We start from the raw sequence: 25,760 nt of genomic DNA on the forward strand, positions 1-25,760 counted from the left end.
TCCTTCCTGCATGATTTTATCCTATAGAATATAGAAAATCGGGATGAGATTTATAAAAATAGATGCGAAGAGATGTTTTGGTTTTAATTATTTCTTTATTTTTTTGGTCGAATTTAAATTATTTAATTTATTATGTAATTAATTATTTAATTAATTATATATCTAATTTAATTTATTTATTGTAATAAATAATTTATAAATTCTTAAGCTCAATTCTCAATGCACAGTTTAATGCTAATTTAAGGCAATTTTGATATACAATTAATATTTAAATATTTTATATTTTATTTATATTTATTTTTTAATAAATACAATTTACATTGTATCTAATTTAAGGGAAAAGCACACACTCTTGCATAAGCATATGCATAAGAAATTCGATTGGTTAAATTTCTTATGTATACGTTTATAGACCAATCAAGATTATTATGCTTACGCTTGTGCGCCTATGCAAAAGTGTGTGCTTCCCGCTTTAGATCGCATGTATTGTTTATTTTTTATTTCCCCTCTCCCAATGATCAGTAGGTTAGAAACGTGATGTCTTCAGTTTCAGTTAGCATATGAGATGTCAAACAGTTTTATTATTAAGGTAAATTTATCATTTTTTGCATTTAGTTAAAAGGTATTATGTTTTTTTATAACGTCTGAGCCTTATTTTATCATATGCAATTATATAATACAATCAATTAAATTGTATAATTATAATGTATATAACTACATATATATAATAATATTATATATTTAATATTAATATAAAATTAATATTTTTATCTGGAGACATGACATCTCATGAGGATCAAAGTAAAAAGAAACCAGGGTTCAATGTTATAGAGCAGTTTGTGAGTAACGTTTATAGCTTCAGTTCTCAATATGGCAATAGCCATACTATCAGCATATCCTACACCGCTCATAATATAATTGGACCACCCAGTAAATTTCCAGAATATGGAGATTTTCCACAGGCATTTGCCATGGTATGTATTCCCTGACTTTATCTTTTGTTAAATTGGTAAAATAACTGCTACTTTTAATCAAAATAAGATGCATTGCATTTGAGATTTGATAAATTTACTTTTTTTTTGTAGAGAACTTATGGATTATGGTGGGATAAGGCACCTTCAAGATCCATCGATTACATGCCGCAGAATAATCTGGATGCTGTGAGTCAAGATTATATTGGTATATAAAATATTTGCAATAGTAGCAGGAAAAATAGATAAATTTAATGGTAAAATTATAATTATTGTTTGTTCTGTTACATGAAATTTGAAGATATTCAATATGTTGAGCCAGTATATCCAATCAGAGTTTCCATATATGAATTATATAATCCTGGGAGTGTGATTGCTATATGGGCGCAAGATGGTTGTGGTCAGTGGCATCGATTGTGGAGCGGACTGCCTCAGATTGTAATCAAGAACTCAAGATTATTCTCCCCGCCTTTACAGTTGTGCAATTTCAAGACCAAAATGTTGAGGCTGGAATTCAACCATAGTCTATTGGACTATTACACAGAGTTGGATGCTGTGTTGTTAATCGGTACATTGGAAATGATGTTTCCCAAGAATCCATCAAGCAAACAGAGCTTATCTGATTTATTACAAGATACGAATTATAGTCATGTTGACGATTCAAATTCTACTTTAATCAACTTAACACCAGATTATGAAAATGTACAACAGAGCAAAGATCTGAAAGTAATATTGGATGAACATTATACTACATATGAAAGGTATTATAATTGTTGATATGTAATATTTAAACATTTTTTACTTATGTAATAATGAAAACAAATTTGAAATATTTATTTAATAATACTATTTGCAGTGATATAATTGACAATCTTAAGAGTATGCATATATCTCATCTAGAACAACTTTATCACCGCATACCACCTATACAAGAAGGACTCAATAATATGCAACAATTTTTAATAAAAGATTTACCAACAAAATTTATGAACAATATTGAAGCTTCTTCAAATGAATCTGAGGAGTCTTGTGGCTATTTTTCTATGCTTTCTGTAAAGTTTTTTTTTTAAGTCCTATGCATAGTGATATTATTATTTATAATATTCATGTTATATCATTTAATAAGATTTTACAATTTTCTTTTGCAGGACGAAACGATATTAAAAATATTAAAGAACTTAGATTTGAGATCGCTATATCTTATATCCAGAGTAAATAAGTATTTTTATAACTTGGTACTAGATCCTTTGCTCTATACGTGTTTAAACTTAAAACCATATTGGCATTCTTTCAATGCATCTACATTGCACAACTTATCATTTAGATGTAAATATTTACGAAAGTTGGATCTTTCATGGTGTGGTAATCATGGCATGTTTTCTCCTACAAGTATTAAAGAGTTTCTGGTTGATTGTGGAAGTCTTTTAACGCATCTACGATTAAATTGCTGTGAAAATGTTGACAATTCAACTATTTCTCAAATATCAATAACATGTAGAAATTTGAAAGGTATACAAATATAATTATTATAAGCATATAGCCAAATAATATAAGAAAAAATATATAATATATATATATATTTTTTTAGAATTATATTTACGCAATTGTCAAAGCATACAAGATAAAGGATTCGAGTATCTCATGAATCTCGAATTTCTCGAGCATTTAGACCTTTATAGGACAACTATAACAACTAAAACTTTATGTGGAATACTGCAGAAGAATCGATGGTTACGTCACTTAAATATAGCAGGAACGTTTCAAATCAATATAAACATAGATGCAGTTGCGATGGAATTGGGAAGATCATGTCCAAATTTGGAAAGTATAGACTTTTGGAAGGCACAGACTCTTACATCGCAAGGTATTAATGCTCTGGCTGCTTGTAAGAATCTACGAGAGGTGGATTTCAGTTGGTGGTGCGTATTATGATTTTTCTCTGACAATTATTTACATTATTCTCTACTACAGTTTCTTCTGTTTACACTTGGAAACTGTATTAATTGTTTCTTTACAAGAGACTATAATAATATAGTTTTTGTTGTTCTTGTATAGCGGTAGCACATCTGGTCATGGTGAAACTTTGGTGAAATTATTGTCTTCTTGTCAGCTCTTGGAAAAGGTCTTCTTGGCTGCTTTTCGAGGACTCACGGATCGTGATTTGAAAGCATTGACACAGTGCAAACATTTGAAACAATTGGATTTGTTAGGCGCGCTATCTCTGACATCGGATATATGTTATGAACTTTTATTAAGTTGTCCTAAATTGGAATTAATGGACCTTAGCTTTTGCGATAACATCAACAATTTTTATATCGAGAAATGGCAGGAAGAGTATCCAAATGTAGCTATCAAAAGAATAATTGGCTATCATTGATGGTACGATTTAAAGTAGGGTTTTCTAGAGAATTTTAATATATAAAACAGATTTAAAAAAGCTAAAGTTTAAAAGTATAAAATTAAAATATACAAATAATTAATATAAGTTTATTAATACAAATAGCTTACTATTTATATTATAGATATTAGTATCAAGCCACGAATATCTAAATACAAATAAATTTGTAATGATATAAATGACAATACACTCAAATTTAGATGTGGATTCAATTAACTATATGAATAGTTAATTGGTAATCTACAAGAAATCCAAGTACAAAAAAGGAAAGAAAAATAAATATCAAATTTTATATAATAAAAAACTCTTATATGTACATCTTAACCAATTTATATATATATATATATATATATATATATATATTTATTTATTTCAGTTTATAGAGAAATTTATCAATATATTATAATTATATATTTACTATAGTGATATAAATTTTTTGCATATTTTTATTTCTTATATTTATTAGTACATTTATTAGTTATAAATTTACTAATGTAAATAATATATAGTATATTTTATATATGAAATATAAATTTATTGGCATATTAAAATAACTTATTTTTATTTTCTTTTTAAACTTACGTTTCAAAAAAGCGAAAGAATAACTTTATTTTAAAATTGTATTTTTTCCAATACAAGTACGATTCTAAAATTATATATATATATATATATATATATATATATATATATATATAATAACTCTTTCAATGTATAAATTATTCTTTGCTCAATCTGTGAGGGGGTAATCCGTTTAAAAAAAATATTCGGCCGCGCGAATCAGAATCGAAATTTTCCGCCATTAGTGGGAGAACCAATCGGCTCGCTGGACAAGCGGGCGCGCGGCCAATCGGCGCGCTGGACGAGCCGGCGCGCGGCCAATCGCGAGGCGCGACAGATCCATCGAAGAAGGAGGTTGAAGCGGAGCGAGGGGGCCGCGCGTCGTAATAATTTTCACGCCATTTTTCACGACGGAGGCCCAAGCGGCACTAGTGTCGCCCGGCGACGACGACGACGAGGACGAGACGGGACGAGACCGACGTTCATCATTCATCATCATCGCGCGCGCGCGCGCGCGTGTGTGTGTGTGTGTGTGTGCGTCGTCGTGAGACGGGCGGACGTGTACGTATATACGTAAAGTGAGAATACTAGAAAGAGAGTGTATGTGTGTGTGAAGAGTGCGCGAGAGAAACAACTTCCTAGAGTGACGTCGTCGCCGACATCGAGTGAATGGGGAAAACGATCGCGGTGGCACAGGTACGGAGCATAAACCGCCTGTTTTGTCTCTCCTCTTTCCCGACACGGAACTAGGTTACCGTCAGTCCAGGACGCCCGAGTGACAGCCCAGGGAGGATCTTAGATGTCGGCGGAAAGTAAGAGTGTTCATATTTTTGTCACTTCGCGACTTTTCCTAGTGTGATACCTTTTCCGCACTCTCTCTTTCGCACTCTGTCTCCATCCTTCTCTCTCTCTCTCTCTCTCCCTCTGACTCGTTGTATGTGATTTCTCTTTGCATGTGTGTAATCGTTTCTCGATGTCTCCCGATCCTACACGGAGACAGTAAGCAAAACACAAGAGGCGGCTGGCTGGCTACCCATCGAAGGGGAAGCTGCCTTTCGTCGTCGTGTTGTGTCAACGTAACCCACGGCAGCAGCACCATCATCATCAGTCCACCACCGACGCCTCTTCAGTAATTAAACCAAACAAAATGGACACCGAGATAACGATTGAGCGAACATTCGTGCGGTAGCTCTCCCGCTCGCCTCGCGGATTTTTATTTTTCCCCCTGATGGACCTCGGAATAGAGAGATGGGATCGCACAATCGTGAGTCTCTCCCTCTGTCTCTCCTTTCTCATCATCGGGAATAAATCCGCGCGATCTCGATCGATCCCGTAGTAGTTTGCTACTTTTGAGTAGTCGCTTTGACGCCGAATCACGTCATTTTGACGTCAAAACGATATATTTTGACGTCACATTCCGTCAAAATGACGTATTGGACGTAAAAATGATGTATATGACGCAAAAATGATGCATTTGACGTAAAAATGACGTATTTTGACGTCACATTACGTTATTTTGACGTCGAAATGACGTCATAATGATTACTGCGGCTATCTGGGGATGCCTCCGAACTTCAGCATTTTCGGAGTAATTTCATTTCTTCCGGATCATTTTATTTGTGTTGTTGTTTATGATAAAGTAAATATCGATAAAATCGAGAAGAGAAAGACCTTTCGAGACTCTTCGAGTCTTGACAGACGGATCGGCATGAAATCGATTTGTTTATTTTGTTCAACAGAGGTCATCCACCTGCGCGACGTTTCTTCATTATTTTTTTCTTTCAACAGAAAATTGTAATAGTAAAATTTTATGAATTATTCTATCTCGTTTGTTGGTAGCGAATTTTGACAGATTACCGAGTGTTTGCGAGTTTAATTATTTTTTTCTTTTAAATTGATTGCGCATAGTTACTTTTTAATAACAACGATTATTCTAAATGAGATATATTGATGCAAAGTATATATCTATCTGCATAATAGAATCTTCACCAAATCTATCATTTCTATGCATGAATCAACAAAATTTTAATTACATGACTCTTAATAAAAAGATTTCTTCGAGTCGGTTCGACGATTCCTCGTAGATTCTCGAGGACAGATATTTTCTTCCTTTTTTTTACATAGAATATTCATATAGATTCAAGCAAGTATAAGCTGAAAAAAAAGAAAACAGATATCGAAAGGAAGATAGATAGAGAGAGACAGAGAGAGAGTTTATCAATGAAAAAGAAAAAGTTGCGCGGAAAATTGTTGCTCGTTTCTTCCCGAAAAATAACGCTGCTTTCTCTAATAACCCTGAAGATATACGAGCGTCCTTGTGTTGATCGAAAGCAGCAATTGTCAAAAGCATTGTCGGTTATAGAAACCGTTATAGGACCTTAGGGGGTTCAAAATCGCGTCGTATACATATACATAAAATGCACACACGATTATTCTGGCATTCATCCATATCATCATCATCCTTGTCATCATCATTTTTATAATCATCATCATCATCATCATCATCCTTATCATCATCATCGTCATCATAATCCTTATCATCATCATCATCATCCTTGTCATCATCATCGTCATCATCATTCATCATCATCATCATCATCATCCTGGTGGTCTACGTCGGCTGCCATTTGAGTGTGGCACATCGAGAGATGTATTCGAATCGATACCTGCGGAATACGATTGGTTAATCGAATATCCTACGCGCGGCTATCGCGGGACTTTATATAAGCTAAAATCTGATTGGTCCTCTTTCTCGCGTAATTTCGACTCCTGTCTTGCCGCTACCAATTGCGCGGTGCGCCTTCACCGCGATATTATTGAATACTCGATGCGTTTGCCAGCGCGATTCGTCCGCGTTCTTTTCTCGCCGTCTTTCTCCTCTGCCTTCCTCCTTTTTTTCTCTCCTCTCTCTCTCTCTCGCGCGTTCTCTGTCTCTCTCTCTTTCTCCCGCGCCGCTTCCTATCCTTTCACTAAAATTCGCACGACTCTCCGTACACCAGATACATAGTATAGGATACACATATATATACGTGCATTATTACTTACATATACACGTATTATCCGGGCACGTAAATTTATCCGTCATAAAGAGAGTTCGCGCAAGTGTTTGCAAGTCTCGTTCTATTTTTATTCGCATTTCCGCCAAGCAACGCGGTATAATTAGAGTTTCTCATTGACACATTGACGATAATGACGAAATTTTTATTATTATAGGCCAAGTTCGAAGCTTATTTGTCACGTTCGAACAAATAATTGTCGCCTTGTGTTTTCAAGCTTCTCGCAGTCTAAAGAAAAAAAATACGAGTTTTTTTTTCCTTTTCTCGTATTTCTTTTCGTACTTTCGGAGTATCGATGTCTCTAAATTAGGGCCGGATCTTTTTGCGGTCCGTCCTCTCCGCATGCAAGCTAATAAATCACTATTGTCAAACTTGAAGGCGATTAACATGTTTATGAGAGAAGAAACAAGGGACAATATTGTTATTTATTTTCTATCGGTGCTTTTTCTCCTTTTGTATCTTCAAAAACGAACAATAATGAATTACAATCGGGCATGCGCACATATGCACATCCCAATAGCACAACATATCCGAAAGATATTCAGAGAATATCCAGAGGACATTCGGACATCCTCGGATGTTTTCTGAACGTCTTCGGGATATGTGTGCTGTTAAGGAAGTGACAAGAAAACAAAGAGAGAGAAGTCGGAAAGGTCAAAAGAAAATTCGACACAATGGAAGGAAACAAAAAGCCCCGACCTTTCTCCCATTCTTTTCAAATCCAAAACCATTCAAATGTACACCCAAATACCTACAATCATTCTTAAATTCACCGCGTTAACTGTCAAAAGGAGCAGGTATATATCTTTCTCTCCCTCTAACGGGCCTCAGTTAGAGAGAGAAATCAATCCATCCTCTCCTTCTCGGAGGAAGAGGAGTCCGGATATTCATCTCGTTTTGAGTGCGCGGAAAATACAGGTAAAACGGATAGACCCAACAATTTACGAGCGAGTGCGCGCGCGCGCGCATATTACACACATACCATAATGTTTTCGCTCCTTCTTCCACACTGTTAGCAAATAGTAGTATTATACATATATATACGATGCACACACATGCATAAACACACGCAGGGAGAGAAACAAGCCGGCTCGACTGACGCACACGTCCGCGCTTGGCGCGCATGCGCACCTGACAGCGGCGGCAAGCGGCTTGCGCATGCGCAGGCGGGCGCTCTTGCGGCGCATGCGCGCGCCGCCAGGTGGTGCTCCGCCGCCGCCGCTGCGCGATAGAGGTGCTCGCTCTCTCGGCCGCGACACACCGGCGGCGGCAACGCTCCGGGAAACGAGTGCGGTATACGTTTATACGTGCGCGAGAGGAGCAGTAGTGGTATATTATTCCACATATATCTAATAGTGAATAGTAGTAGTAGTAGTAGCAACAATAATAATAATAATAATAGTATCAGTGGTGGTGCTCCGACCTCCTCTTCCTCCGCCTCCTTCAACTCCTCTTCCTTCTCCTCCTTTTCCGCGTTGGAACGGGACAGGACAGGGTAGGCGAAGACGGACTCTACTCCGTGGTGGGGGAGACGAAGCGAACGAACGAGTGAGTGAGTGTGAGTGATTCGTTTAATGAGTGAGCGAAACATATATATATATATACATATATATATATATATATATATGTGGAATGATTCCGAGTGAAAATCCTCGGTCGGGACACTTGAATAAGACTCGGCGCGTCGTCCTTTAGCGAAGCGGCTCTGTCTCTCTCTCTCTCTCTCTCCCTCATCTGGCCACCGCTGGAAAGAAACAGTGCGACGCGGACGGAGAGTGACGCGCTGCCGCTCGATGTCGGAATATCGAGCGTCGCGCGATAACGACGAATTCTCTCTCTCGCGGTGGCCCCGAACGGGAAATCTTTCTCCTTCTCTCCTCGCGTCACCTCTCTTCTCTCTTTCCCGCAATAATGGCGTACTTTCCGTAGTCGTCGTCGGGTTCGTCGCTTTTTTTTTTATTCCTCTTCTCCTGCCTTCTCTCCCTCTCTTTCTCTAGCGTTCCTCTTCCTCGTCGTCGTCGTCATCGGCGTTATCATCGGATATCGAGTGGCTTATTCATTAATTTCGTCGACGCTCGCGTGAGAATTTCGTGGACGACGCCGTATATATATATATATATATCTATATCTATATATATATATATCTATATATATATATATAGATTTATATATATCTAATATATATATATATATATATATATTTCAGCATTATGCCATAACCCTACGAAGCCGCTTCTTCTTCCCACTTTTTACGGCTGTAAAAGACGCCGATGAAATATAACCGAGTAGAGAGAGAGAGAGAGAGCTTCTTTTTTTCGGTGCAATTTCGACCGTTCGCTCTCTCTCTCTCTCTCTCTTTCCGTCTCGCTCTCGCACCGAGTGAGTGTATTTTTGTTCGTTTTCCGAGACACGAGAACATTCTCCCTCTTTCTATCTCTCTCTTTTTCTTTCTCTATCGCGCGTTGCTCGCGCTGGATTTGTCAGTGTGTATCTGGTTTGTACCGATGCTCCAATTTTTTGTTTCACCTCTCTCCGTCTCTCCTCGTTCGCTATCCCCCTTTGGGCTTCTTCCAGAATTTTATCCCACCTTGTATATCGATCTGATTTTCGTCAGTGTCATGTCCCGAACGGAACCTTTATTTATGAGATGCCGAACAATGTATTGCCATATTGTTGTACGTCACAAGTCACGACGACAGTGCTCACAATAATGATCTGTGTGTGTTTATATATATATATCGTAGCTTCGGAATTCATCACTAATATTTCTCTCGAACTTTCTTCCCAAAGAGAAAATTATTTTTCATTATATATATATTATACATTCAATTTAATTCATTTTTGACAGCATATATATAATTAATATAATATATAATTAATTAATTAATTAATATATAATTAATTTTTAATTAAATATATATATATATAGACTACCCAAAATTTGTGTGGAATGACGTAGAGGGATAGAATAACTCGTCGTCATTAAGTCACGTGAGACGCGGACCTCCATAATTTTTCCGTAAATATATGTATTATTAATCTCCTCGATATCGTAGCACGCGTTGTTCATTGAACTTTACACCGACAGAGAGAGAGAGAGAGAGAAAAAGAATGGTACAATATAGCATTTCTCTCTCGCTTTCGTCTTCCTTTTCGTTCGTCATCTTCAAGGGAAAACACTGGTGTAGCGTTTTTCCGGTTTCCTCGTAAACCGGGACACGGACTTGTTTACCTTCCAGAAAAAAAAATTGTCCGGATGATTCGTCCCAAGAGAGAGAGAAAGAGAGAGAGATAGATAGAGAGGAAGACAAGAATGAGAGAAGTGGAACGACATTTTGTAAAGTCGGCTGTTTTGGCTCTCTCGCGATCAGATAAGGCTCGAGAATTTGCTCGGGAAACAGGAAGATAAATCTTCGATCTAATCAGGAGGGAGAAACTTGGATATTTTTCGTCATTTCGACTCCGAAATTGGAGGATATAGACCCAATCACTAGCGGATCTTGGAGAGGGTCCTTGCAAATTAAAAAAATTCGTCGTTGATCCTGCATAAATAATTCTGCAGGATCCGCTAGTGGAGCCAATCATCACGTATTATACCAATTACAATAATACGTCTTGGAATTTCCACCTACATGCTTTTGCACATAGATTTTTTTCCTCACTTCTCTCTGATTTCTTTCTAGAATCGTAGCAGCATGTGTTGATATTTATATATAATTGTAAGATTTTTAATATCAAAATATACAATGAGTTGTTGCAAGCAGAGATGTATTCCGAGGGGGAAAAGTTATAGCGATTATGAGAAATTGAGCCATAAGCGTATAGCTTTTCCCCTTCGGCGTGTGTCGCTTCAACGAGGAGAATCTAGGCTAAGAATGTTTGTTTAAAAATTGTAAATGATTTAAAATTGATCCGGCAGAGAAGAGTAACGTGGAAAATTTGTAATAATTTCAGGCAGCAAGAGTTTGTATTTACCATGGGCACGTTACTGGCTATAGAAGAGATCGCACAGTATTCTTGTAAGCCTGAAATGGGGACGAAGAGTCCTTCAGCGTAGACATGGACTACGATCTGTTTGGTGAAGATGTCAGTGGCTCGATGCTCGAGGCTCTTCCTGATCTCGGAGGGAACGATCATTTCGATCCTGCGCCTGCGAATAATCCCGTAGCGGTGTCGAGAGGGGACGGTCTGAATTCTGGCCCTAATGGAGGAGGGAGTTACATTAATCAGTCTTATAACATTACGCAAGAATCTCCGATACAGAAATTAACGACATTCGGCGGATCTGAATTTGGCGGCGCGAATCAGTTGCAGAGTCCGTCGCAGCGCAGCATGTTCAACCAAAATCTCGGTACGTTCGATAACAGCGCCGCGCCGCAGCGCGCGATGGTGCCCGGCGCCTTTCAGAATCAGACCCGCAGCATCGCACCGCAACAGCACAGGGGGCCTCATCCGGGCAGCGCCGCCCAGTATCCTAGCTACAATGACAATATGTACACGATGGAGCAGCAACACTCGATGGCGCGGGCCAACATGAGTATGGATCCCAGCCAGCAAGGCTGGCCGGGTAACGGGAGCGGATACCCGCAGATGCAGAGGCATTACAATCAAATGGCTCCGCAGCCTGGCACGTACAGGCAACACAGTATGCCGCCGCAGTATTCTCATCAGCAGGACCAAGCTGGCGTTATCAATCAAAAGATGCAGCAGCAGCAACAGCAGCAGCAGCAGCAACAGCAGCAGCAACATTTTAGCAGCCAGCAAGGAATGATAGGCAACATGGGTGTCCTGCATCAGTCGATGCAGGCGGGCGCGACCGGCGGGGTCTATCAGCACATAGTCGGTCAGCAGCAGCATTATCAGCAAGGCAACTCGGTCGCGGCGATGTATCAGACGTCCCCGGGCTATCCCGGCTTCGCCTCGGCCATCCATCAGCAGCAACAGGCGCAGCAGGCTCCTCCCCAGGCGAGAATGCCGCATCATCATCCGACGCATTCGACGCATCAACCGCATCCGTCTCATCCGCAACAGTATCCTCAGCATCCTCCGCAACATCCGAACCCGCAGCAACAGCCGATGGATCCGCAGTATCCCCATCACGCCACTTCGATGTTCAATCAGCCGCAGCACTCGGCGCCGCCTCCGCAGCAATTCGCCGCCGCGGCCACGGCCAAGCACTCGACGAGTCCTCAGTATCGCGCCGCGTTCCCCCAGCTCTCGCCGCAGATGTCACCGAGGCCGCAGATGTCCCCGCGTCCGCCCGCGGTGCAGCAGCAGATGTCGCCGCGACCCATCATGTCGCCGGCGAAACCCACCCTGTCGCCGCATCCGCACGTACAGCTTCCCCATCAGCAAGGCAGTCAACCTAACGCGATGTCGGTGTCTCCGTGCCCGCCCACGTCTATGCAAATGAACCCGTCGTCGCAGCAGCAACAGACTACCCTGCAGGCTCTCGAGCAGATGGTGATGCCGGGAGTCGCCGTTTCGAACTCTAGCGTCTCCGCCCCGGATCAGTACAATCAGTTCCAGACGCGTCCGCCGATGTCGCAGACACCGAGTGTTCTGCCGCAGCAGCCGACGGCGCAGAGCCCGATGCCGGCTCAAGTCGCGGGGCCTAGAATGCCGATGCCCTCTCAGTGGCCATCGCATCCACAGCAGCAGCAACAGCAGCAGCAGCAGCAACAACAACAACAACAGCAGCAGCAGCAACAACAGCAACAACAGCCGCAAATCAGGTCGAGCCTCGGCGTTAGCGAGGACAGAGGCGGCGTGGTCGAGCCTCAACAGATGCCGATAGTGTCTGAGCAGAGCGCTTCGATGTTCCCCGGGCCGGAGGCTGCTATGCACAATCCTGCGGAAACGGCGACGACAACGAGTACAACGACAACGAGAGAACCGGCGACGACGACGGAGAACGTCGTGCAGAATCCGATCGAAACCCCGAAGCAACCGGAACCCGAGCCTTCGCTGCACCAGAGCGTTCAGCAGGCCCAGCAATTGGATACGACCGCGCAACTCGGTCCACCGCAAGTAGATACCTCGGCGCAAAGTAACTCGCAGAACCAGCTAACCCTAGATCACACGTCCACGGCGGGAAGTATACCCGCGCCGGCGAATATACCCTCGCTCGAAACGGTACAGTCTCTTCCAGTGTCGAGTACGAGCGGGAATATGGAATGCACAAACGTGACTACATCGTTGCAGCCGCAGCAACAGCAAGCGGTCGCCGCGCCGATTCAGAATCCCGTTTCTAGTATCGAGACTCAGAGTGCATGCGAAACGAAACCGGAACAGGGTGTAGAGGTACACCAGTCGTCGTTGAGCAGTACGACGCATCCACAACAAGCTGTAGGGCAACAGCAGCAGCAGCAACCTATCAATTGTCCTCCGCAGCAGCCGATGCAGCAGCCGCCGGCGGTGCAACAACTTCACATGGCTCAGCCGCAACTAGTTCCGTCTCAGGCAACGATATCTCCTCCTCAGCCGCAGCTACAGTCGCCGCAACAGTCGCAGATGATTCAGCCACAACCCGCCCAGATGAATCAGCAGCTGCAGCAGCCGCAGCAGCAGATACCTCAGCCGCAACAACAGCTGCAGCCGCAGCTTGCACCCGCTCAACAATCGCAGATTCCACAAACCCAGCAACCCGTCTTGAATCAAGCGCAGCCGCAGCAAATCACGCCGGCGTCTCAGTCGCAACTGGGACAATCGCAGGCGCAATTGGGACAGGCGCAACCGCAGCCTCAATTGGTACAGCCGCAGGCTCAGCCACTGCCGCAGACGCAGCCGCCGCAGTTGGCGCAACCTGCGCCGGCGCAGCCGGGCCCGACCTGCGTCACGCAACAGGCCCAGTCGACGACGACGACGCCGCCGCAGGCGCCAGCGCCTCTCATGCAACCCCAGCAGGTCGGTATGCCGATGCCGCCGACCGCTCAGCTGATGCCGTCGCAGATGCCTCCGCAGCTGCAGCAGACTCCGCAGCCGATGCAGACTCAGGCGGTCCAGTTGCAGGCTCCGAACGCTCAGCAAGTGCCCGCCCCGCTTCTGAACGCGCAGCAGATCCCCGCGGTCAGTCAGACCGCCGCTATGGTTCTGCCGCCGCATCAGGCCGCGGTTCCCGTGCCAAATTCGCAAACACCGCATCAGGTATTGTTCGAATTTTAAGTGCTCCGCGTTCAATTATAATATTCTGATAATATTTACTGCAGTAATATTGCCGATATTATATTTATAAAATAACAATGTGGTATAATGTTCAAATATAATAATGCGTAATCGATTACAACACGACGGGTATTAACGTTACGTGTGTTTTCATGTATGGCAGTATCATCCTGGAGGCGACATGATCACCGGCAACACGATACCGAACATGTACAGTATGCCGGCTAATCCTACGCAAACCCCAGTGGCGCCGAGTACCTTCGGCGCTCCTCTCACGCATCATCAGGAGCGAGCTGCTCTGCAGCAGCAGCTGCAGGAACTGTACTGCATGCCGCCGGCTTCGGAGAACCAGGAGAAGATCGTCGCCCTGCAGGAGAAGCTGCAGGCGTTGCAGCAGCACGAGACGAACGATCAGTGCAATGGTGGCCCGCAATGTATACTACAGACACCGATGTTCACAGCTGCTGTGGTCGATAGCCCGCAGGTAGGCGAAACTGATCGGGAAGAACCTTGAAAGCCCAGTATTCTCAGGGAATTTTGTTATATCTTGGGAAAGAAAATCAGGCAATTTAATTAGCATTCGGGGAGTTTTTTAAAAGTTACCCTCTTGATAATCTTATTCTCATTTAGCACTTAAGAAACAAGTGTCTAACATATTTGTGCAATATTTTTAAGTTTTTATTAAAATTTTATGTGATTTTTTTTATTGATAATCTATTTTTAGTATCAAAGATTTTATATAAGTTTCATAGAAAGTTGTTCAATTTTTAAATAAATTTTTAAATAATTAGTATTAATTTAATAAACAAATAAATAATAATTTAAATAAATTAGTAATTCTTAAGAAGTTTATAATAAATTATTGATTTTTATTTTATATTTTTGCATGTATTTTATATATGGTGATATATCGCACTTTATTATTGTCTAAAAATTAATTTTATCATTAATAAATCAATATTAAATATTTGGAAAACTGCACTCTTGATAACTGTGCAATTGTAGAAAATATTAGAAAACACAAAGAAACTTATATTAAAAATCTGCATAACAAATTTTAATTTACTTGGAATTTTAAAAATCAGGGAATTTTTAAATCAAATTTGAGTAGATATTTTGCCGATTGAGTTTCTTCAAAAAATATCAATTAAATGTTTCTTTTTCGCAGTTTTTGAAGTAATAGAAATGAATAAGAAAAATGAGAAATATAATGATTTTTTATATTTTGCATATTATATAATATTTCTCAAAGAATACAATAACATATGCAACAAGAATATGGGTTCTTGAAAGAAATAATTAAATGTGAAGTTTAAAAAAGATAAATGTTTCAATTAAATCTAAAAATAATTATATATCTCTGTATGTACTTAATATAATCATTTTTTTTCAATAATAGTTGAATAAACCACAATTTCATACTTGTCTGACAAATTCTTGTTGTTTTGAATTTATTCTGTCAGACTATATATATATAATGTAAACATATAATAAGAATAAAATATAATAACATAGAAATATAGTATAGTATATATAATATAGCATAGTATAGTGTATATACATATGTACATATATATTTCTCGATAATGTGAAACGATAACGTGTAGAGAACTTTGAGAAACATTGTAAACAAATCTCAAAGTCATAAAGCTACGACATTCTTTCGCTTTTATTTATTATAATACTTTTTTTACAATACTTGATAAATCCCGTGCGTGTATTGTTTCTTGTACTTCAAAGTCGTGTCTATTAAATAAAATTGCGTTACTCGAAACAGGTTTCCAGTACTACTGGACGCGGTCGTAGCAAAGGTACGCAGCGAGCGAAGAAAAGCCGGAAGAAGGCCGACAAGGAGGCATCAGCTCCTACTCCTACTGCCACTCAGCAACAACCCGAGCAGCCATTGTCCGACAACAAGGTCACTCCGGGCGATAGTAGCAATATCGTAGATAGTGTCGCAGACTCGGAAGACATAAAGCCGTCCTCTGGAGACATGGAGGAGGAATGGAATAAAGGCAGAAAGTCGCGCTCGCCTCGGAAACCGCGCAAGCCGAAGGAACCTAAAGAGCCCAAAGAACCGAAGCCTAAGAAGGAGCCGAAACCACCAAAGGAACCGAAATCCCCCAAGGTGGCACGGAAGAGAAATAAGGATAAGGACAAAGATTCCACAAAACGTAATAGGAAGTAAGTAATTAATTATGCACAGAATATATATTTAATATTAAAGTACTAAAGTACATATTTAATTATATTTAATATATATTATATAATTTGTTTAATATATAATATAATTATTTTTAATATATAATTTATATATAATTAATTATATTTAATATATTATTTAATATACAATCTAATATATATTTAATTTGCATACTATAAAAAATATTATATTCAATATTTCTTTTTTATAGAAAAATTGTACAATCTGAATCGGCGGACGATGATGCTACACGTGAGAACGAGGAGAGTACCGTTTCGGATTCCAGTGCTGTTAAGGATGCCGAGACGAAGGTTTGCGAGTCGTCCATACAGGGTGATCAGGAACAGGTAGACTCTTCCACTAACGAGCCTCTAACCGAGGTAAAGGAAGAGGGTAAAGATAAGACTGTGGATGATGCTCCGGAGGAGGAGAAGAAGGAGGAAAGTGCAGAAGCGACTACCGCGACTACCGAGACTACGAGTGGAAAGAAGAAATCCGCGTCTAGAAAACGTTCGAGCGCCGGCAAGTCTTCTGGAGGAAAATCTTCTAGAAGTTCCAAGTGAGTGCACATCACTTGTATATACATATACGTGGCTAATCGCGTAATTTCCTAAGTATAAGAAATCACAAATTACTCTGTGTACTCTTACTTTTCGCAGGAAACGTAAGAGTCGTATCGCGCCCGATTCCGATGGTGAGGAACTCGCGGCAACGCCTCCGCCGTCGCCGGAAGCTGGCGACGACGTGAACAAGCGGCGCTCCGCGAGAAATACTCAACGCAAGAAGTATGTGGACGACGTGATGTTACGTTTCTCGGATGACGATGTTCCTCTGCAAGACGCTCAAGTATCGAAAAAGGTGGAAGGCGCGAACCCTTCCAAGCCAGCTGCTGCTAAGAAGGAGGGCGGTGAAGGCGGCGAAGTCGGACCTAATAAACCCAACTTTGTATACATTGTACATATCGTTGACTCGCCAACATTCTCTTTATATATAATATTATATATTGTTAAATGATTTCCTGATTTGATGTTTTTCACACTTTTCCGCAGAACACTACCGATGAGGATTCTATGGTTGTGCAACACATTTTGTGCTCTCGCATGGGAAGGAGGGAAGTTAAACCTGTGGTACCGAAGGTAGAAGCGCCACCAGAAAAGAATGGAAACGCTGATAAGGAAGAAACTACCGATGACAAGGACAAAACATCTGACGATCCTGCGAAAGAGGAAGATGCAGAAGACACTGAGAAAGAAACGAAAACTGAGGATACGAGCAAGGACGAGGAAAAGAGTGAAACCGATAGCGTGAAGAAGGAAGATGCAAAGAAGCAGGAGGAATCGCCTGCGGATTCTAAACCAGCCGAGACCGCCGCCGTCGTCGAGGCGAAACCGCAGTTTGTGGAAGTCGAAGAGTACTTTGTGAAATATCGAAATTTTTCTTATCTGCATTGTGAATGGAGAACGGAAGAGGAAATGTATAAAGGAGACAAACGTATTCAAGCTAAACTCAAGAGATTCAAGCAGAAGCAGCAACAAAACACCAATATTTTCGAAAATGTACTTGATATTTCTTATTTCAAATCATGAATAAAAAATATATTTGAAACGATTTCACACTAGAAAGTTTGGCACTGATAGAAATTCAAATTGTATCTTTATTCTATGCAACTTTTTTCATTTTTTTCCCTTTTTTAGACCGAGGATGATCCCTTTAATCCAGACTTTGTCGAAGTTGATCGAGTTTTGGATGAAGCAACTCACACAGACCCGCACACCAACGATACAGTCCGACACTTTTTAGTCAAATGGCGATCCCTGCAATACGAAGACTCTACCTGGGAATTGGAAGAAGACGTTGATCCTGAAAAGATAGTACAATTTGGGAAATTTAATAAAGTTCCACCTAAGGAGCAGTGGAAGGTACTTTTCATTAATTTACATGGATATTTACTTGCTGTTTTGACCCTGCATTAAATCAAACGTACACATTTTGCGTCGTATTTTTGTAGCCGAAGAAAAAACCCAACGCTACAGCTTGGGTGAAGCTGGATGAATCGCCGATTTACAAGAACAATAACAGTTTGAGACCGTATCAATTAGAAGGATTGAACTGGCTGCTGTTTTCGTGGTATAACAACCACAATTGCATCCTAGCCGACGAGATGGGTCTGGGAAAGACCATTCAGTCCCTGACATTCGTGGACGCGGTCTACAAGTACGGAATTCGCGGACCGTTCTTGATCATAGCTCCTTTATCCACCATTCCAAATTGGCAGCGAGAATTCGAAAGCTGGACCGACATGAACGTCGTAGTCTATCACGGATCGTAAGTATTATTGTAGACAAGGTTCACATGTTTTGTACAATTTGGTTAAAACTTGTTTAAAACGTTGCAATTAAACTATACGTTCATATTGCAAAAAAGTTTTTGTTTTAATTTTTTTAGTTTATTTATATTTATATGTAATCTATGGATATCAAATTAAAAATATAAATATAAATAATGAAATAAAAATAATAAGATAAATATTATTTTAACAGAATATTTATTTTTGAATATTAAATATTAAGTAACAATATAATTAAATATATTAAAGATTATACATATATAAAGTTATTTGCACAAAGCACAAGCTATTAAAATCTAGATTATTATAACACATTGCATTTTACATTTTATTTATTGCAAATAATAAAATAATGTAATTCCTTTAATTAAAAAAATAATACACATTTAAGTAAGAAAAAATGAACGGTATCAATAACATATTGGAATTGCATTGCATATTAGGTATTTTTTTAATACCTACTTTTATAAATTGAATTAAAATTAAATAAATTTTAAAATTAATAATTTAAAATAAAATAATATATAATTTTATATATTAAATGCTTACACAGATTAAAGCTATCAAGTGTTTTTTCTTACTTTACTTAAAAACATGCATAAAACAAAAAGAAGAAACATTGTATTAAACAAAAGAATCAATGTTTTTTTTGTTTAAAATAAAAAAGAAACAAGTTTTCTGTCAACCCTGATTGTAGGTAATTTTATACTATGCACAAAAAATGACTAGATTGTCATCGATATGTATTTAAATTACAGTGCAGCGAGTCGTACGATGCTTCAAGAATACGAGGTCTACTACAAGAACGAAAAGGGACAGCAGATCAAGGATTTGGTGAAATTTAACGTGCTAATTACGACATTTGAAATCATTATAACTGACTTTAACGAGCTACGTGGCTACAATTGGAGACTCTGCGTCATAGACGAGGCTCACCGATTAAAAAATCGCAATTGCAAACTCCTCGAGGGTCTGCGACAATTAAACTTGGAGCACAGGGTACTTTTGTCGGGCACGCCGCTGCAAAACAACGTCAACGAGCTGTTTTCCCTGTTGAATTTCTTGGAGCCGCAGCAGTTCGCGAGCAACGAGGCGTTCCTGAAGGAGTTCGGGAATCTGAGCAGCGAGGGCGAAGTAAACAAGCTGCAGCTCCTCCTGAAGCCAATGATGCTGCGCCGTTTGAAGGAGGACGTCGAGAAATCGTTGGCGCCGAAGGAGGAGACCGTCGTCGAGGTGGAGCTCACGAATATCCAGAAGAAGTATTACCGCGGCATTCTCGAGAGGAACTTCTCGTTCCTCGCGAAGGGCACCACGTCGGCAAACATACCGAATCTCATGAACACGATGATGGAGCTGAGGAAGTGCTGCATCCATCCTTTCCTACTGAATGGAGCTGAGGATCAGATACAGTTGGACTATAAGACCGGCGAGAAGGAGGATTCTGAGGCGTACTATCACGCGCTGGTGAACAGCTCCGGCAAGATGGTGCTGATCGACAAGCTGTTACCGAAGCTGAAGGCCAGCGGTCACCGCGTCTTGATATTCAGCCAGATGGTGAAGTGTCTGGACTTGCTCGAGGACTATCTGGTGTACAAGAAGTACCCCTACGAGAGAATCGACGGTCGGATCCGCGGAAATCTGCGGCAAGCCGCCATCGATCGTTACAGCAAACCCGATTCGGATCGGTTCGTTTTCCTGCTCTGCACAAAGGCGGGTGGACTCGGGATTAACTTAACCGCGGCCGACACCGTCATTATTTACGACAGCGATTGGAATCCGCAGAACGATCTGCAAGCTCAAGCGCGTTGCCACCGCATCGGCCAGCAGAAGATGGTGAAGGTGTACCGGCTGCTCTGCCGCAACACTTACGAGCGGGAGATGTTCGACAAGGCTTCCCTGAAGCTGGGTCTCGACAAGGCGATCCTGCAGTCCATGAACACCAGCCAGAGCGGCAAAGATCCCAGCAACAAACAGCTGACGAAGAAGGAGATAGAGGACTTGTTGAAGAAAGGTGCTTACGGCGCCATCATGGACGACGACAACGCCGGCGACAAATTCTGCGAAGAGGATATCGAACAGATACTCGAGCGGCGAACCCAGATTATCACGATAGAGGCCGAGAAGGGTTCGACGTTCTCAAAGGCGAGTTTCGCCTGCTCGTCGAATCGCTCGGATATCAACATAGACGATCCCGACTTCTGGAAGAAGTGGGCGAAGAAAGCGGAGATCGACACGACGGAGAAGAAGGAGGAGGACGAACTGGTGATATCCGAGCCGCGGCGAAGGACGCAAATCAAGCGTTACGGCCACGACGAGTCGGTGGTCGACATGTCCGAGCTGGACAGCTCGGACGAGAACAGCGACGACGACACGAGCATCGGCCTCTCCGGCAGAAGTAAAAAGCGGCGCGACAAGTTCGGGAAGAAGAGCCGCAAGTTCTACGACGAGTACGTGCCTCGCGAGGGCGAGGTGGTGTACGGCAGCTGGGCGCGCAGCGAGTGCTTCAAGGTCGAGCGCGGCCTGCTGACCTTTGGCTGGGGTCGCTGGGAGGAGATCCTGCAGCACAGCCAATTCCGCCGGGGCTGGCGCGAGATCGACGTGGAGGACTGCGCGCGCGTCATTCTGCTCTACTGTCTGCGCTACTATCGCGGCGACGAGAAGATCCGCAGCTTCATCTGGGACCTTATCACGCCGGTGGAGAACGGCGAGAAGGTGAAGTGCGTGTCGGTGAACACCGGCAGCAGGAACAGTCGGCAGAAGAAGAAGGGTTCCCGCGTCCGAGAGGGCAGGGAGACCAGGGGATCCGTCATCAACGGCGGGCCCAGCGATCCCAATCATTGGAGCAACGCGGAGAAGTTCGACGGGGACATCTTCCTCGAGAGCAACTACCGGAAGCACCTCAGTCGACACGCCAACAAGTACATATGGATGGATTTATATATTTATTGTGGGAATTGGATGCGATATTAGAAATAGAATTTATTATTTTCAATTTTAAGTTTTTTGTGAAGCTACTCGCGTCATTATTGGATCCAATTTCTGCATCATTTCTTATTCGATTGATTGTTTTATTAATTTTTTTTAAAGAGTATTGTATATATAGATGGATTTATATATTAATTACGGAAATTAGATGCGATATTATAAATATAATTAATTATATTCAATTTTAAGCTTCTTATGAAGCTACTAACATCATTATGGGATCCAATTTCTGCATTATTTTCTTATTATCAAGAGTATTGTATATATAGATGGATTTATATATTAATTGCGGGAATTGGATACGATATTATAAATATAATTAATTATATTCAATTTTAAGCTTCTTTCAAGGCTTGTGAAGCTACTAGCGTCATTATTGGCTCCAATTTCCGCATCAGTTCTTATTCGATCGATTGTTTTATTATTGTTATTATTTTGCAGAGTATTGTTGCGCGTGCGGATGCTGTATTACATCAAACACGAGATTATCGGTGACCTGGTGCAGCACATTTCCGATGGCGTTCACGTGAGGTGAGTTCGTCGGCGTCGTTCTCTTCCTCTCATGACGCTTCTTCGTAAAAACCATAAGCGTAACTACCATCTATCACAGATTCGTGTATACTCACATATGTGCTTATCACAGGAGCTTAGCATAGTTTCTGCATGTGCGATGTATTTGTTGATACCCTGGGAGCTATATATCTGTATGAGGAATGCTCATAGAGCAGAATCACCGTAGCAGAAGCCAGGACTATTTTGTTTTTTTACCCCCTTTTATACGCTACTAATATATGAAAATCATGTTTTTTCCCCCCATTTCCTATATATTTGCACGTACAAAACAATATACTGTTTACACGCGCGCTCGCGGATCAGAGAGACATATGTACACAACTCTTGCACACTTCTTGGTAAAACAATCACGAGGATGATCGAATCTGCAACAGAGAGTGGTAAGAAGGAGCGTTAGGCGACTAAGCGAGTGCACAAAGTAATCGAAGGGACAGGTTTAGATAATCGTGTGGGTTTTTTTAAATCCTTAGAATCCGGATATTTGTGTAATATAAGTTTTTTTTTTAATTTTGAGGAGAGATCTCTATTTTTTTTTAAATATGTCTCTGATTTATATAAAGGACCCCGCACCATTTTTATGGAAACTGGATTTCAGTGGAATTGGCTGATTTTTTCATATGTTGTAGCTTGTGAACAAAAGATGTATAATAGCTAAATAATGGACGATTTTTGAGTTACAGATCAGTCAAACAATTTACAGCCCGAGTTTGTCGTGTTTGACTAGTTGTAAATTAGTAACTATCTATTATTTAGATTTTTTGTTCAGCAGATCATGAGCTACATACAACATACGAGAAAACCAGCTGATCCTACTAAGATTCAATTTTATATAGGATTAGTTACCGGGGTTCTTGAACCTGTTTATGAAATTCTTGGATGAAATTGAATCCGGATAAAATCAGCTGGTTTTCTCATACATTTTAGCTTATGGTCTGCTGAACAAAAAGTGTAATAGGTGAATTGAGGCTGTAGCTGTAAATTAATAACTATTGTTTAGCTTTAAAGCTATTACAATTTTTGTTCAGCAGATCATGAGCTACAACATACGAGAAAATCAGCTGATTCTACCAAGATTTAATCTTACATAGGATTAGTTAGCGGGGTTCTTGAACCTGTTTACGAAATCCTTGGATGAAATTGAATCCGGATAAAACCAGTTGGTTTTCTCATACATTTTAGCTAATGATCAGCTGAACAAAAGGTGTAATAAGTGAATCAAGGCTGGCACATGTTTTGTTTAGCAGGTCACAAGCTACAACATAATGAAAAAGTCAACCCAAGTAGCAAGTGACGTCATTTTGACGTTTAATGACGTCAGTTTGCTACTTGAGAGCTATTTTCACGGAAATCCAAGTTTTCCTAAGGATTGAGCGGGGTCCTTTCTACGAATAACGCTGAAAAATTTCTCCTTTATTTAAATTATATAATGAAATTACACGCACATAATGATATCGGCACGCAAAGAAATAAAATTGGCAATAAAATTTTGTAAATCGAAACCGCCCCTACAGCGCGTTGCCGATAGACCCTCCACAGTTGACGGAACGACCGGCGAAATGGTGGGACACGACAGCAGACAAATCCTTAATAGTCGGCTGCTACAAACACGGCTATGAGAATTACGACCAGATGAGGACTGATCCCGCGCTTTCTTTCATTACAAGCTGTCCTCCCCCTTTCCAGAACTCTCAGAACAAGAGTACCGCCGAGTGAGTACCTTAGTATTTTTTTCTTTACATATTTGTTATTCGTTTCTTTATCTCTCATCTCTCTATCATTTATCTCTCTATCTATCTATCTCTTTTTTCTCTCTTTCGTCTTCTGATGCGCTGCCTAACTATCCTAACACATATGTCGCTTGCACCGCTTTCTATATATATATTTATACATACATATATGATATTACATACATATACGCTCTCTTAGACGGTCATAGCTTTTATTTTCAGCAATAAAAGTGGCGTATATATATACATATATATAATGTTCACTCAACCTAGCTCTGTCTCTCTCTCTCTTTAACGTCTTTCGATATCTTCCCGCGAGACATTATTAACGTAGAGAAAAAGTGCTGTTGCAGCAAAAAAAAATCAAGAGTGAGGAATTTCTAATTGAATTCAAGATGATAACGCGCTAATTTTGCTGTCTTTCTATTTCTGGATAAATATTATGACACATCCCAAGGAAGGATAAAGAATTAAATAAATAGATATGATTTCTCATTTATTTCTATTCTCTTCGTGTTGCAGGATAAAAATTGTGTACATAATAATAATGAAAAAAATCTTATTTGTTGGGAGAAGAGATTTTGATATTATTTTTCCCTTTTTATTTGCATAGATACAATTTTCATGTTATTTCTGAAATTTTAGCAGCAGCAGCAGAGACGATAATAGTCTGGAGAACGACGTGGACGACAGCGAGTCACCCGGAATGACAAAGGATTCGAAGGACTCCGACAAATTTAGGGAAACGCCGGCGGATTCTCCCGCTATCTCGAGCAAAGCGGATACCCCGATACCGGAAGCCGGCGGCAGTCACGACGGAAACGACGGTCTCCTCCAAGACGACGAGAAGACCTGGCCGTCCGTGGTGGATCTTAACACGCGACTACGTCGCGTTATATCTTCTTATCAGCGGACCGTCAATAAGAAGGAAGACGTCAAGATTATCCCGAAAGTTGGCAAAATGGGAATGGACAGCGAGAGCGCCGGCCCTACCATGAACCATACTGGAATGATGCACGAGCTGCCCTTGAATATGCAAGGATGGGATTTGCAACAGTTGGCGATGTACCTTTTGGTCAGTATTATATATATATATATATATATATATATATTCAGTCAGTTTATATCTATCAACACATTATTTTATACTGAATTATATATACACATTGTATACATTATAATTAATTTAATTAATAAAATTATACATACATACATAATATATATATAATTTCTAATAAAATTAATAAAAATTTATATATATAAGAATATGTATATAATTTTATTAATAAAATTAATATATTATATTATAATATAATATACTGTATTATAATATAATTAATAAAATGATATATACACACAACATATATAATTTTTTATATTTTATACCGAACGAAAACTGACTATTGACGTCGTTTACAGAAAATGGATAAAAGAGGAAAAATGGAGGCGATAGTAAAGGAACGAGAACGCACTCACATCGAGGAACAAAAAGCCAAGTGGACTCGCCGCGAAGAGAGCGAATTTCTGCGAGTGGTGTCTACGTACGGCGTTAATTACGACAGAAAGAAAGCCCAGTACGATTGGACTAAATTCAAGAGTATCGCCAGATTCGACAAGAAAACAGACAACGATCTTACAGACTATTACATGTCGTTCAGAGCAATGTGCAAGAAGGTCTGCAACGCGAAACTGAACGAAGAAGAAGGTGCGCATCTTTTTGCTAATTTTATTTTTTAATATATCATATGTAATTTTTAAAATATATATTATACAAATAT

General features: G+C 40.5%; 2 protein-coding genes across 2 annotated transcripts in view; both read left to right on the forward strand.

Moving 5' to 3' along the window:
• Window positions 1-448: 448 nt before the first annotated feature.
• On the forward strand, window positions 449-3,554 carry Fbxl4 (F box and leucine-rich-repeat gene 4). Its single transcript, XM_029319784.2, has 8 exons — window positions 449-589; window positions 778-974; window positions 1,086-1,179; window positions 1,273-1,732; window positions 1,828-2,023; window positions 2,120-2,480; window positions 2,560-2,890; window positions 3,027-3,554. Exons 2-8 carry the CDS (start codon window positions 780-782, stop codon window positions 3,346-3,348), a joined length of 1,959 nt encoding a protein of 652 aa, XP_029175617.1. The 5' UTR covers window positions 449-589; window positions 778-779; the 3' UTR covers window positions 3,349-3,554.
• A 792-nt stretch (window positions 3,555-4,346) lies between these two features.
• The window catches only part of kis (chromodomain helicase DNA binding protein kismet), a 28,758-nt gene continuing 7,344 nt past the window's right edge, over window positions 4,347-25,760 (forward strand). Inside the window, 14 exon segments of the mRNA XM_029320007.2 lie at window positions 4,347-4,623; window positions 10,938-14,129; window positions 14,311-14,631; window positions 15,925-16,331; window positions 16,562-16,909; window positions 17,010-17,304; window positions 17,400-17,906; window positions 18,045-18,269; window positions 18,359-18,675; window positions 19,456-21,615; window positions 22,124-22,213; window positions 23,767-23,964; window positions 24,628-25,057; window positions 25,402-25,687. Coding sequence (XP_029175840.2) covers window positions 11,043-14,129; window positions 14,311-14,631; window positions 15,925-16,331; window positions 16,562-16,909; window positions 17,010-17,304; window positions 17,400-17,906; window positions 18,045-18,269; window positions 18,359-18,675; window positions 19,456-21,615; window positions 22,124-22,213; window positions 23,767-23,964; window positions 24,628-25,057; window positions 25,402-25,687 — 8,671 coding nt within the window. The 5' untranslated portion in view covers window positions 4,347-4,623; window positions 10,938-11,042.

Source organism: Nylanderia fulva, unplaced genomic scaffold (genome assembly GCF_048542155.1).
Source record: "Nylanderia fulva isolate GAGA-0341 unplaced genomic scaffold, ASM4854215v1 Scaffold20, whole genome shotgun sequence".
Classification (NCBI taxonomy): domain Eukaryota; kingdom Metazoa; phylum Arthropoda; class Insecta; order Hymenoptera; family Formicidae; genus Nylanderia; species Nylanderia fulva.